Genomic DNA, 14,630 nt, shown 5'->3' with positions numbered 1-14,630 from the left:
GATCTACAGTACCCATATACTATAATGTTATAGTCTCCTCCTCCACCCCCCACCAAAAAAAAGGGCACAGTGCTTAGTTCTATTACATGTTACTTGTGTCAGTGTTTTTTCCTTTGGAAAACTGCTGAAGAGTTCAGAGTTGAGATTCATTCAGTACAGGGAGGTCTAGCGCTCAGTGTTTGTAAGTCCAGCAACTCATTTGAAACTTGGCTGTCAAATGTGTCAGCCAAATGTGGCTGTCAAAAAACAAATGCGAGGGTGCCAACTGTCAACAAATTGAGAGCATATCTTCCAATTTTTATTATGTAGCAAGGATTGAAAGAAAGCTTGAACTTTTTGAGTGATTTTCCATACAATGAGCTCACCTTTGGATCGCAGATAGTTAATGCAGTCCCTTTTTTTACACTATTGAAAGTTCAGATGCAGTGAGAGCAGAGAATACAGCTGATGAAAAGACAAATTGCTGCTTATTAATAGATATTTTTTTCTGAAAAGCTTCACAGCCTTTGGCTCTACTCACAAAAGAGAAAATGACTAATTGCATGTTTCAGGCTTTCAGCGCATATCAGAAAGTATGGATTTTTTTTCCCCATCGTTTTCAATTGGAACAGCTTTCTCTGCTTTGTAGCTGCCGGCTGGTTTTCTCATCTTGCAATTGCTTTTCTAGGCTTCCAAGGGGCTATTCCTCACCCTGCCTGTCCTTTTCTCTTAGAGTAATTGGCAGCCTATTGATTTTTCCCAATTATTGCCCTTTAACTGGCTCAGTACTAGGGGGGTACAGCAGGTTGCCATCTGACATATTATAGGCATCTCTAGTTGTAGGGATATGTTACACAGCCCCCCCCCCTTTTTTTTGGTTCACTGCTCTTTTATGTATTATCTCAAGCTAAGGTTTATACAGGCTTTATACTAAAAGTTTGTATCGTCCAACCATTATTTAACATCTTACATATCAATAAACCTTTATTCTGTAGTGGTTTTAAATATCCAAATGCATAAGAAGTTATGGGGTGCAAGGCAGAGTCTCTTTTGAAACCTTCTTTATGTTTACCCACTCCACCAAAAATTTGGTCTAGGCACACATTGTGTTTGCTTTCTATGACTATAATACATAGGGATGTTTAGCAAAATGATACCTTGCCATGTAAGTAGTGATGTCCTAGGAAAAGCATTGCTGATTATCTTTCACAAAGGTGATCTTAGAGAGGCATTTATGTTTCTTAGTGGACCCCAAGTCTTACGTACAGAAAATTAATAACTAAGCAATACTGTGCTCTTCAAGTCTTGGGAATCAGAGCAGAAAATTAAGAATTTTGCAACACAGAGAGCCAAGGTTGGAGTAATTAAAACGGCTAATTTGGAGCAAATGTGGTACTCTGGTAGGAATGGGCTGGAGCACTGTGCAGCTGTGAATAAGTAAATATTATCTACAGAAGCACATACATAGGAAAAAAATGGCTCTACATCATTCATGATTCATTTATCATTTTTACTGGGAATTCAGTAGATAATAAATCAATATAAAGCACACGCACTGTACTTTGTTGTGCACAGTGTCAAACCATTGCCAGGGTTGAACCACATACAAAACAAGTCACCAGCACTCCTTAAGTATGCAAAACTCTATCTATATTGGAAAGATTAAAAGCAACCATACAAAATACATATGACGTTTCTGGACTCACGTCCCTTTCTCAAACATAATAGATAATCCAAATACTCCTAGATACTCCAAATCGATTAATACTTCTTATACCTATAAGTCCCTTTGTTCCTCCTTACAGCGCCACCTACCAGCTTCATCTTAAAGATACATGACCAAATTGTTTATCAACGTTTATCTGCAACTCACAACAAGTAAAATAACACGAATTATGAAAACAAAATAAAACAATTGTAATTTACAAGTATTACACAAAGCCATATAGATCATAATCACAATTCATATGAATCCAAAATGCCTCGCGTTTTTTTGAATATAATTCTCTATTACCTCCACACCTAAGTACTGGGAGTGATTCTATCACAGCTAGGTCTTGCTTATTTAAAATGATGTGGAACAGGCAATTTAACAACTTTATTCCTGATTGTGGAGCAATGCTGGGAAATACTATCCCTAATTGGTTGTATTTTCTCTCCTACGTACATAAGTCCACATGGACATTTAATATAATAGTGGAACATGTATAAATATCCTCTTATCTTGTAAATTTTACCAAATTGTGGATGACTAAATGTGGAGCCTTTTATTACATGACCACATTGTGCAGATCCCAAACATGGGTACATTCCATCCTTCCTCGGTGCTGGTGTCATCTGTCTGTCCTTCTTGTAAGATACAATGTCAGCTTTCACTAACATATCCCTCAAATTTTTAGGTCTCCTATATATGAAGCACACACTTTGTCTTTAGGACAGTTGTACATGGGATATTTAGTAGCAGTAAATGTAAAATGTATTATTATCACCAGCTGCAGAAAAAATAGCAATGCCTACCACTGACTGCAAGGGTAGCGGTAGCATTTTAATCACTGTTAGTTGTCACTATAATTTCATCTACAGCAATCGTCACCTCCAAACCAGGCAGTAGCTTCAGGGTTCCAATGTCGCCCTCATTGCAGCACATATCACTCACACACCAAATGCTGGAAATGATGTCAATGATGCGTTTGGCATAATTTCTGTGGTGAGCACAACAGTGCTGGAATTGTAGGTAAAACATTTGGCAATTGCTGTGGAAAATTGCACTTTGCAATTTTTTTCTCCTGCATGCAGTTTGCATTGGGGAGGAAGGCTTTTGACCCTGCTCAAACATATTCTGACAAAACAGATATCTAACTAATAAAAAAATTTCCGACTGTCATGAAATGTTCCTGAAAGTCAGGAAAGTTTGCTGAGAATCCTTTAAGATTCCAAAAGTCCCACAAAAATAAATAGGGGAAGTATCGATTTATCTTACCTTACCGTATTTTCAAATTTGGAATGTTTTTGGCCAATGCACCTGACATGCTCGATTTACAACTAGATCCTTCCTAATTTTAGGTAGCTACAGCAATTTGAGGCTGTCCTGGCAATTTCTGAACAGTTGGCTGGTATAGGTATGGGATCTGTTATCTGCTTGGGACCTGGGGCCTTCTGGATAAGGGATCTTTCCATAGTTTGGATCTCCATGCTTTAAGTATACTAAAAAATCATTTAAACATTAAATAAACCCAATAGGATTGTTCTGCTTCCAATAAGAATTAATTATATCTTAGTTGGGATCAAGTACAAGGTACTGTTTTAATATTACAAAGAAAAAGGAAATATTTTCTAAAAATTAGAATCATTTGTTTAAAATGGGCTCTGTGGGAGATGGCCTTTCCGTAATTTGGAACTTTCTGGATAACGGGTTTCCCGGATAACGGATCCTATACCTGTACACCTTCTATTGTAGCGTTCTTTGAAAAATGTGGATTTGCTATTTCAAGAAGATGTTTTGTTCAAAGTTAGAATTCAAATGCAGCAGATCTAGTAACTGGTGACAGTGTTTTGCTGGAGACATGAACAACTGATGTGATATTTCACTTGCTTTAACATTTGAACTATGCCAAACTAATAAATGGCAAACTCCTCCAGTGGATGAGCTCTATGGCTGATGTATTCTCCTTACAAGTGACACCTCCCCACTAAAATTTATCATGATCCAGGAGACATTATAACACTGGCCTTTGGTGGATAGCCTTAGACATTAAAAAAAGGCTGTGATTAGGAAAGTAGTCTTACTGAATGAAAATATATAGCTTTGAAGTCATATTAAACAAAAGTTTAACATATAGATTATAGTGTTTCTTGGTATCATTCATGTTTTATTCAGTTGCATAGTGTGTGTTTTTAAATTACCTACATCAGTGCTGTCCAACTGGTGGCCTGCCTCTGTGTGCGCCCCCCCCCCCCCCCCCACCAGTCTGACTGCAGTGACTGCTTATCTTTGTGTAAGCTTTAAATTGTATCAGTACTGAGATTAACTGGCCCCCTGCATGGTTCCATCTCAGATTCAGGCTGTAAACTCCTGTATTGTTTTAACATGTAATCGCCTGTACTGTTCACATCTTTTAGTCCCTGCATTGTTCATCCCCTGCATTGTTCACATCTCAGGCTCAGAATGTAAGCCCCCACATTGTTCACCCGTTCGCACCTTAGACAGACAGTAGGTGCAGTGCCAGCATTGTGTCACTGTATGGCACACAAAGGCAGAGTAGGGCAGGCAGAGTATGGCACACACAGGCAGCATAGGGCAGGCAGAGTATGGCACAAACAGGCAGCATAGGGCAGGCAGAGTATGGCACACACAGGCAGCATAGGGCAGGCAGAGTATGGCACACACAGGCAGCATAGGGCAGGCAGAGTATGGCACACACAGGCAGCATAGGGCAGGCAGAGTATGGCACACACAGGCAGCATAGGGCAGGCAGAGTATGGCACACACAGGCAGCATAGGGCAGGCAGAGTATGGCACACACAGGCAGCATAGGGCAGGCAGAGTATGGCACACACAGGCAGCATAGGGCAGGCAGAGTATGGCACACTCTGCCATATGCAGACTGTGTCTGCCATATTCTGCCTGCCCTACCCTGCATTTCCCATTTTTTCTGCCATCAATCTAGATGGTTTAATAGTACTTTTGGAAAGTCACATTGTTAGGTAATGTGCTTTACATATAGGGTAACTGTAAACCTGGAAACATAATTCTGTACCATTGGCAGTTTGTCACTTACTCTGATGACATAGTGTCTACCTCATTAAGCAACAGAATGATCCCTGTGTGCTCAGACCTGTACTCTCTTGATATACAGGTCCTTTTCAAAAAATTAGCATATTGTGATAAAGTTCATTATTTTCTGTAATGTACTGATAAACATTAGACTTTCATATATTTTAGATTCATTACACACAACTGAAGTAGTTCAAGCCTTTTCTTGTTTTAATATTGATGATTGTGGCATACAGCTCATGAAAACCCAAAATTCCTATCTCAAAAAATTAGCATATTTCATCCGCCCAATAAAAGAAAAGTGTTTTTAATACAAAAAAAGTCAACCTTCAAATAATTATGTTCAGTTATGCACTCAATACTTGGTCGGGAATCCTTTTGCAGAAATGACTGCTTCAATGTGGCGTGGCATGGAGGCAATCAGCCTGTGGCACTGCTCAGGTGTTATGGAGGCCCAGGATGCTTCAATAGCGGCCTTAAGCTCATCCAGAGTGTTGGGTCTTGTGTCTCTCAACTTTCTCTTCACAATATCCCACAGATTCTCTATGGGGTTCAGGTCAGGAGAGTTGGCAGGCCAATTGAGCACAGTAATACCATGGGCAGTAAACCATTTACCAGTGGTTTTGGCACTGTGAGCAGGTGCCAGGTCATGCTGAAAAATGAAATCTTCATCTCCATAAAGCTTTTCAGCAGATGGAAGCATGAAGTGCTCCAAAATCTCCTGATAGCTAGCTGCATTGACCCTGCCCTTGATAAAACACAGTGGACCAACACCAGCAGCTGACATGGCACCCCAGACCATCACTGACTGTGGGTACTTGACACTGGACTTCAGGCATTTTGGCATTTCCCTCTCCCCAGTCTTCCTCCAGACTCTGGCACCTTGATTTCCGAATGACATACTTTGGACCACTGAGCAACAGTCCAGTGCTGCTTCTCTGTAGCCCAGGTCAGGCGCTTCTGCCGCTGTTTCTGGTTCAAAAGTGGCTTGACCTGGGGAATGCAGCACCTGTAGCCCATTTCCTGCACGCGCCTGTACACGGTGGCTCTGGATGTTTCTACTCCAGACTCAGTCCACTGCTTCCGCAGGTCCCCCAAGGTCAGGAATCGGTCCTTCTCCACAATCTTCCTCAGGGCCCAGTCACCTCTTCTCGTTGTGCAGCGTTTTCTGCCACACTTTTTCCTTCCCACAGACTTCCCACTGAGGTGCCTTGATACAGCACTCTGGGAACAGCCTATTTGTTCAGAAATTTCTTTTTGTGTCTTACCCTCTTGCTTGAGGGTGTCAATGATGGCCTTCTGGACAGCAGTCAGGTCGGCAGTCTTACCCATGATTGCGGTTTTGAGTAATGAACCAGGCTGGGAGTTTTTAAAAGCCTCAGGAATCTTTTGCAGGTTTTTAGAGTTAATTTGTTGATTCAGATGATTAGGTTAATAGCTCGTTTAGAGAACCTTTTCATGATATGCTAATTTTTTGAGATAGGAATTTTGGGTTTTCATGAGCTGTATGCCACAATCATCAATATTAAAACAAGAAAAGGCTTGAACTACTTCAGTTGTGTGTAATGAATCTAAAATATATGAAAGTCTAATGTTTATCAGTACATTACAGAAAATAATGAACTTTATCACAATATGCTAATTTTTTGAAAAGGACCTGTATGTCCTGCTGGTGTCTATCTTAGGGATTTATCCCAGTAAGGGCCATGCCATACAGAGTGAATTCTACTGAGTGGCAGGAAATTGCTTGAATTTGCTTCAGACTTACATAGTAATCTCTCTTACCCTGCAGTAATCCCACCAGTGCACTGTCAGAGTCAATTCAATTACCAAATAAGTCTATCAAGAAGCCAATGTGAGTGAATTTGCACCATAGTCTTAACAGTCTGTAGAAAATCAGAAGAAATCATTAACTTTAGTCAGTTGGGCTGATCATACTGTAACAGTTGAGACTTTTTTGCCAAACAAGAACAATATTTTTCCACAATGCTTATAAATTAAGTATAAAAGACTTTGTCTATGAGTTTGGGGTAATAGACTGTACAGAATACACCTATGTCTACTGAAATTGTCTATTCTCTCTGTTTCTCAGGAAATGACACAAGAATTCCTGGAAAGACTGACTTCCTACCATGAGAATTTTACACCGATCCTGAGATGCCTCCATCATTTTACATGTATTCTTCCGAAGTATCCACTGGGAAAGCAGGTGAGCAAAAGTTTAAAATAACAGGTGTCATACATCTTGCACATTTGTTGAAATTGTTATCAATATCCCTAAAGATGCAGCAATATGCTGTTTCTTTTTAATCAAAACAGTATGCAGCAGTTGTAGTGACTAGATTATAGCCACCAGAGAGTGCTAGTATTAAAAGAAAAATCTCAGTACACAGGAATATTTGCTCAAATCCCAGACAATCTGAAATTATCTCTCAGACAATTCTGAAATGTGTATTATATCGGTATTGTCCTTTTGGATTAGCCCTTCTCTGTTCCATAGTTAAACAAATGCACTTCACATCTTTTGACAAGATCAGCATGCCAAAAGCAATCAGTTATAAATACACTTATTTAACATAAATACATCCTGAGGACTTGATTTCCCTGGGGAAATATTGAAAACTGCAGGCCTTACATGCTGGAGTCGGGTTGCTGATTTTGTTCTCTCAAACAAGTTGTCAGAAATGTGACTCCCTAAGCATCTTAGGGGAATGGCACACAGGTGATTCCATGTATTTTATTTCGTCCAAGCATTGTCTTGCTTTCTTGCTTGATGGACGACTACTCAAAATCACGCCTCCATTCACTTCTATTACCTCCTGCACCTATAGGTGCACTTAACAGTTAGGTGATTGCCTGTTTTTACCTTTCTGTTCTTACTTTCTCCAACATTAAGTGTATCCAAGAATATGTAGCACACGTTTGAAAATAATGGTGCTTTTAGTTTAAAATGTCAGTTCTAAAGCATTGCAAGCACAAACTCCAGTACTGTTTAAAATGTATCGATCATAAGGTGATACAAAGTTTCTAGTGATTACATATACGGATATACACATACATTTAAACACAATTGTTGGATATACAGGTTAACTTCATGTTTTAGTTGATTTAGGCCAGCGCAGTCCATCTTCTGTGGTACCGAGGGCCGGAATTTTTCTGGCCAACACGGTAGAGGGCCAATAATTGAAGCCAGTTTGATCACTCCCCCTTTTTAAAACACACCCACTTAAAACCACACCTATGTTATCACAGGAGCTTTTAAGACTATACCCACATTAATGGTGATAGCGCAGCAAAACCCCAAATGGTTGGTTCTCACTGTAGGGATATCACCCTTCATTCATATGTGAAAGAATTATATTATGCCATATTAAGACACAACCTTAAATCCCTATGCCTCCTCTTCCCCTGTGGATAGCACAGCAACCCCCAGCACATAATTACAAATCTTAGGGACCATATAATGCTATCAAACTCCCAGAACAAACCCCTGCCAGGTTCACCTCCCACAGGCAGCATAGGGCAGGCAGAGTATGGCACACACAGGCAACATAGGGCAGACAGGGTATGGGACACACAGACAGATGCACATACTCTGCCTGCCCTACCCTGCCTGTGTGTGCCATACTCTGCCTGCCCTATGCTGCCTGTGTGTGCCATACTCTGCCTGCCCTATGCTGCCTGTGTGTGCCATACTCTGCCTTCCCTACCCTGCCTGTGTGTGCCATACTCTGCCTGCCCTATCCTAGCCAGTTGGATAGCCCTGATTTAGGCTACTCTGTTAAGTTAGAAATTCTTTGTGCTTCCAGAGGGAAAAATTGCAGCTGACCTGGCCATTTTGAAGTACTCCCACCTTTGACTTGGCTAATTTATTGACTCCCCCTTATGCTTGTTCTGCAAGCTCACCTAGAACTCAAGTGATAGAATTGGTCATTTTTTTGAGTACACTTCATATTTTCTTCCAGGTCAGAGAACTTTACTGTGCTTGTCTAGAAAAGAAAGTCTGGGAAACTGAAGACTACAACTCTGCCTTGCTTTTGCTTCGGTAAAATCACTGGAATGCATGATAAAACTTCCATTAATGCTTTACACTGCATTTGTCTCTGTGAGTGCCTGTGAATCAAAATTAGAAATCCTATGGTAACAGTCGGCATGAATAGAATCCCTTATCTGAGGATGGTTTCTAAGGATTGTATTTTAAAGAGACTTTACATTTTGTTTTGCAAGACTGAAAATTCTTTGTGCCCCAAGTAATTCTCTGTTTAGCCTGGCAACTGCCTGGCATAATGTCAGTAAGGGTAATGTGATAAAAGGTACAATGTTTGCTTCAGATCTAGTTACCTATAGCAGCTTATCAGAAGGAAGCATTTTCTGGTCACTTGTTTTAAATCAAATCACTGGTTTTTTAACTACACCTGAGCAAACTACACCTTCCTTTTATTACAATCCCTTAGGGTTTTCTACCTTTCTAGATTTAGGGCAAATATGCAGTGCTAGAACATCCAAGGAAAAACACAGTTTCCCTGTGTGGGACTGGGAAAAAATAACAAATTCTGGGGAAGCATAGAATAGGAAAGGGTGTTTATTTGCCCTTTAAGAATAGGACAAATAGAACATATTCTTCAAAAGTATTTATGTACTCTTTTGATTCTATATTCATTCATTTTCCTTTTTTATCCTCTCCAAGCCATCTTTGCAAAACTCTGCAAAGCAATGGCTTTTATCTTGGATAAAGTAGTCTGCCAAACAGATAATTATAATTTAGGAACAGGAAAAAAGATTGTAAGGTTCAAGTACCATTAAATCGAAAGTTGTTTTTAAAACACAAATAAGTCACTTTTTTTTCCTTTAGGCTTTTTTCTACTTTAATTTTTTCATTTATTTGTAGGATGTTGGCTAAAGATGAGATTGTGACTACACTTCAGAAATGTGTGGCTGTCTTGACACCATATTCTGAAAAGGAGCTTGGTCACACATTAGAGAAGCTAGAGGAATTCCTAATCCATTTCCAGAGTCTCGAAGGTATATTTCTCGTACACTATCCACTATTCTTGCTGAAAAGGACAAATACTACCTAGGGGCTGATTTTTTAAGGGTCATAGTTGGGTATTTGTAATTCAAGAAGCTAATCAAATGTTCCCACCATATATTAAGGAGGAGGTTGTCTAATGTCATAAGATGTTTCCAAAATAATAACAATATTGTTTTAACCTTTGTCCCACTGACCTACTATGAAGCTCTTTTCTCTTAACTTGGTTCACACATGTCCACTATAAGGCAAAACAACTAAGAGTAAAAAGGACAATATATCTATTAAAAGGTACAATACTCTATATTAAATAATATGTAAGCCTTTTTATTTTAAAATGTTTAAAACAACTTTAAACAACCCCTAAAATGATCTCTTTCTTCATTCAGCCTGATGTCCTTTCTAAGACAGAAGCTGAAACATGCTGAAGAAATCAGTCATTTACTAGTCTAGTGTGAAGCTCCACCCCCTTTAGTGTTCCTTTGAATAGGAAGCTGGTCCTATGATGCCTGATTGATTTCCATTGGAGCAGGAGGCAGCACAGTACACTAAAGGGGGTGGAGCTTCATGCTAGATAAAAATGACTGATTCCTGCATTATGTTTAACGTCTATCTTAGAAAGGATATCTGAACTCAATATATGGAGAGAAGTATGTCATTTTGAGGGCTGTTTATAGGCTTTTAGGATTTTTTTTCTTTTTTTATGATTTAAAGGGGCATATTTTTAAATGGTCACGGGGTAATGGTGGCTGCTGAACAGTCTCCAAATAGCCAAAATAATCCCAGTAAAGGCAGTAACAGAGCTCAGACCAAGACATTTGGGTAAGTAGGTATGTTTAATTGAAAGTTAAAGGATCAGTAACACTGAAAAAAAAAAAAATGTTTCAAAGGAATTAAAATATAATGTACTGTTGCCCTGCACTGGTAAAAGGGGTTAATACAGTGTAAAGTGTAAAATGTTATTTTTGAAATTTTTTTTTTTTTAGTTGTAATATTGGTGTGTAGGTGCCAGTGTTACACATTAAAGCTGCTTTCAGGTAACCTATTGTTTCTCCTACTCCCATGTAACTGGAGGAGTCCCAAGCCGGAGTTGGATTTCTTACTATTGATATTCTAATATTTACTGGGAGCTGCTATCTTGCTGCCTTCCCATTGTTCTGCTGATAGGCTGCTGGGTGGGGGGGTGATATCACTCCAACTTGGAGCTCAGAAGTAAAGTGTGACTGAAGTTTATCAGAGCACAAGTCACATGGCTGTGGCACCCTGGGGAATGAAGAATATGGCTAGCCCCATGTGAAACTTCAAAATTAAATATAAAAAAATCTCTGTTTTTAAAAACTAATTTAAATGCTGTAGACACACTATTAACTGATAAGTTTTGAAAACAACATGTTTTCTCATGACAGTATTCCTTTAAGGTCTACACTTACAGGCACAAATTATGTGTTTCTTAAGCATGTACAAAAATCTCATATATAGTAAAAAAAAGAATGTGTGTACACTTCACAAAATGTGTGTTGTGAGTGTGCCAAAAAATGCCATCTCCAGAAAAGCATATGAGTACAGTCTCTACATGTGTGCTATAATCTGGGGCCTTCCTTCTCATTACCTAGAGGCGGAGAAATTAAGAATTTGCTTTGAAGTCTGATTCTCTGCTCCTGGACATGGAAGGGTGGTAGATTCTACACCCTCTGTAGATTACAATTTGTGTATACAATTTGTGGCACTTAATGGTTAAACCACAATGCTTTAAATGATGTTCAGGTCCATGTTTAATGCATACCACAGCTACAAAGTTTGCTGTTTTTGGGAAACAAAAAAATTAGTTTTGCTCAAAGACATTATTAAGTCTCAGTTTGCCAGCAGAATGTGTGTTATTAAAGCACTGCTTGCACAAAATTATAACTTCAGAGAAGAAATTCTGTAGGCTGTTAACAAGGAAAGTAGAAATGCAAACAGAAAATTAGATTTCAGTTTAAAGAAAATAACATGGCACATCAGGATTATAGAATATTACAGGTTTTGACATCTAATAATGTTGACAGAAATAGGATTCTAATGCAGGTCACATCAAGCAGATTGCTCTCCCCCACTCACTTCTATGGAAGAAATTAAACTAGGCATTAAATATTTACACACCGTGAGCCCTGAGCACCGGTGCTTTAATAAACACTTGTTAAAATGTATTGCCTCTGGCTCCATACCCTACCTTGAAAGATTAATTAACAGTGTCTCGGTTTCTCCCTGTGTAATTTTAATACTCAGTGCTTGTATCAATTTCATTAAAAAATGTAACAAAATGAACACAATTTTATTTAAACTATAATCCCTATTTCTAAGGTCACATTAAATTTTAGTACCATAATAAAAATATTGAAGCAGAGCTTTGGTTTTTAAGAATGGCTTAGTTTAATAATTTCTATTACAAAATATCATCAGTTAACACTTAATTAGTATGCACATTGATGAGCATCTGTCTAGTGATTGCTTCAAAATGGTGGTAAAAGCATTTTTCAGCCACATATGCCTGTTGTTAGACAGGACATGATGCAATTACAGCCATTCCCATTCACCCTCAGGCTGATAAATTTGGGGTGATAAAAACATTATTAATGACCCCATGTGCCATTACCAGGCAAGCAACTGACACCCACATGTTGGTCGTCTACACTAACATTCACCATACAACTGGTTCTCTGCTATCTCTTATACGTTTCATATGGTTATTTGTATTATGGGTCTCACTGATACCAGCCTATAACCATGTGCTATGGATATCAGTATGTTTAGGATTGGGCAGATTTGAAAACCTCATCTGCTGATGCACAATGTCGGCCAGTGCATCACTGAATGTAAAACTGAAGAGAAGCCACAGCTTATATGCATAGAGTGTACCTGTGTATGAGAGGCCACCTCTACAAAACAACAACCTTCCTGTTTACTTACCCACAGATCAGACTGTAATGGTTTATTTAGCTCCACAGTGTGCAAAATGATACTTTGACTGCCACTGTGCTTTAGAAATAAATATAAATGTTATAAAAAAAAAACACACAGCCTAAGGCAGCCTAGCAGTGATTGGCAGGCCATGCAATGCTTGCTTTGAGGCTTGAGACCAGTAGTTTGTGTTCCTTTTTGACCTGTTAAGTTACAATGGCTGATGTAGAAACATAGGTGCTAAAATGCACCAGTGCATTTGCCTTTCGCAATCAATCAGATCTTTAGTTTAGTTTTATAAATGGAAGTTGACTGATCAAGAATAATTACTGATTGGTTGCTGTGAGCAACTTAACTTGTCCTGTTATGCACCTATCTTTTTCATTGAGCCCTACAGTGTAATAAATAACAAGGAAAGGCACATTCAGTGGGGGCACCTCCTAATGAATTAAAGTGTTGTGTTTTTTTTTCCCAGGCTAGTGCTTCTTATAGGAAAAAAATGCCCTGTCCTGCATTGCCATCTTACTTACCTTTCCCAGGCATCCTTCAGCAGACTCAGACTCGTGTATTTTTGTTTTTTTATGTATTGGACATGTGTGAGTGTAAGTCTCCCCTAGGGCTCCAATTTTCTAAAACGAGCACCAGCCCAGAGATAAAAAACATAAAAAAAAATGTTGAATTTACTGAGGGGAGGGCCCCTGATAAAATGTCAGGTTCCTGTTCTGTACAAAAATGAGACAAAGATAAATCATTTCAGAACTTTTTCCACCTATAATGTGATCTATAAACTGTACCACTCAATTGAAAAACAAACTGAAATGTTTTAGGTGGAGGGAAGAAAACCAAAAAAACTAAAATAATGTGGTTGCATAAGTGTGCACACCCTCTTCTAACTGGGGATGTAGCTGTGTTCAGAATTAAGCAATCACATTCAAAATCATGTTAAATAGGAGTCAGTATACACTTGCCATCATTTAAGGTGCCTTTGATTAACCCCAAATAAAGTTCAGCTGCTCTAGTTGGTCTTTCCTGAAATTTTTTTAGTCGCATCCCACAGCAAAAGCCATGGTCCACAGAGAGCTTCCAAAGCATCAGAGGGATCTGATTGTTAAAAGATATCAGTCAGGAGGAGGGTACAAAAGAATTTCTAAGGCATTTAGATATACCATGGAACACAGTGAAGACAGTCATCATCAAGTGGAGAAAATATGGCGCAACAGTGACATTACCAAGAACTGGACGTCCCTCCAAAATTGATGAAAAGTTGAGAAGAAAACTAGTCAGGGAGGATACCAAGAGGCCTACAGCAACATTAAAGGAGCTGCAGGAATATCTGGCAAGTACTGGCTGTGTGGTACATGTGACAACAATTTCCCGTATTCTTCTTATGTCTGGGCTATGGGGTAGAGTGGCAAGACAAAAGCCTTTTCTTACGAAGATAAACATCCAAGCCAGGTGACATTTTGCAAAAACACATCTGAAGTCTCCCAAAAGCATGTGGGAAAAGGTGTTATGGTCTGATGAAACCAAGGTTGAACTTTTTGGCCATAATTCCAAAAAATATGTTTGGCACAAAAACAATACAAAACATCACCAAAAGAACACCATACCCACAGTGAAGCATGGTGGTGGCAACCTCATGCTTTGGGGCTGTTTTCAGCTGGAACTCGGCCTTAGTTAAGATAGAGGGAATTATGAACAGTTCCAAATACCAGTCAATATTGGCACAAAACTTTTGTTTCTTTTATTGGCTTCTGCTAGAAAGCTGAACATGAGGAGGAACTTCATCTTTCAGCATGACAACAACCCAAAGCATACATCCAAATCAACAAAGGAATGGCTTCACCAGAAGAAGATTAAAGTTTTGGAATGGCCCAGCCAGAGCCCAGACCTGAATCCGATTGAAAATCT

The 14,630-nt window shown here is 39.1% G+C and overlaps 1 protein-coding gene across 5 annotated transcripts in view; it reads left to right on the top strand.

The window, feature by feature from the left end:
• orc3 (origin recognition complex subunit 3) overlaps positions 1 to 14,630 on the top strand; it is a 53,182-nt gene that overhangs the window by 28,834 nt on the left and 9,718 nt on the right. For all 5 annotated transcript variants that reach the window (XM_012962638.3, XM_012962639.3, XM_012962637.3 and 2 more), the window contains 3 exon segments: positions 6,846 to 6,962; positions 8,719 to 8,798; positions 9,642 to 9,775. In XM_012962638.3, the coding sequence (XP_012818092.1) occupies positions 6,846 to 6,962; positions 8,719 to 8,798; positions 9,642 to 9,775 (331 nt within the window).

The sequence above is a fragment of the Xenopus tropicalis genome, chromosome 5 (assembly GCF_000004195.4).
Source record: "Xenopus tropicalis strain Nigerian chromosome 5, UCB_Xtro_10.0, whole genome shotgun sequence".
Classification (NCBI taxonomy): domain Eukaryota; kingdom Metazoa; phylum Chordata; class Amphibia; order Anura; family Pipidae; genus Xenopus; species Xenopus tropicalis.
Note: the sequence above shows the minus strand (reverse complement) of the source record. Positions and strands in the feature narration are given on the sequence as shown.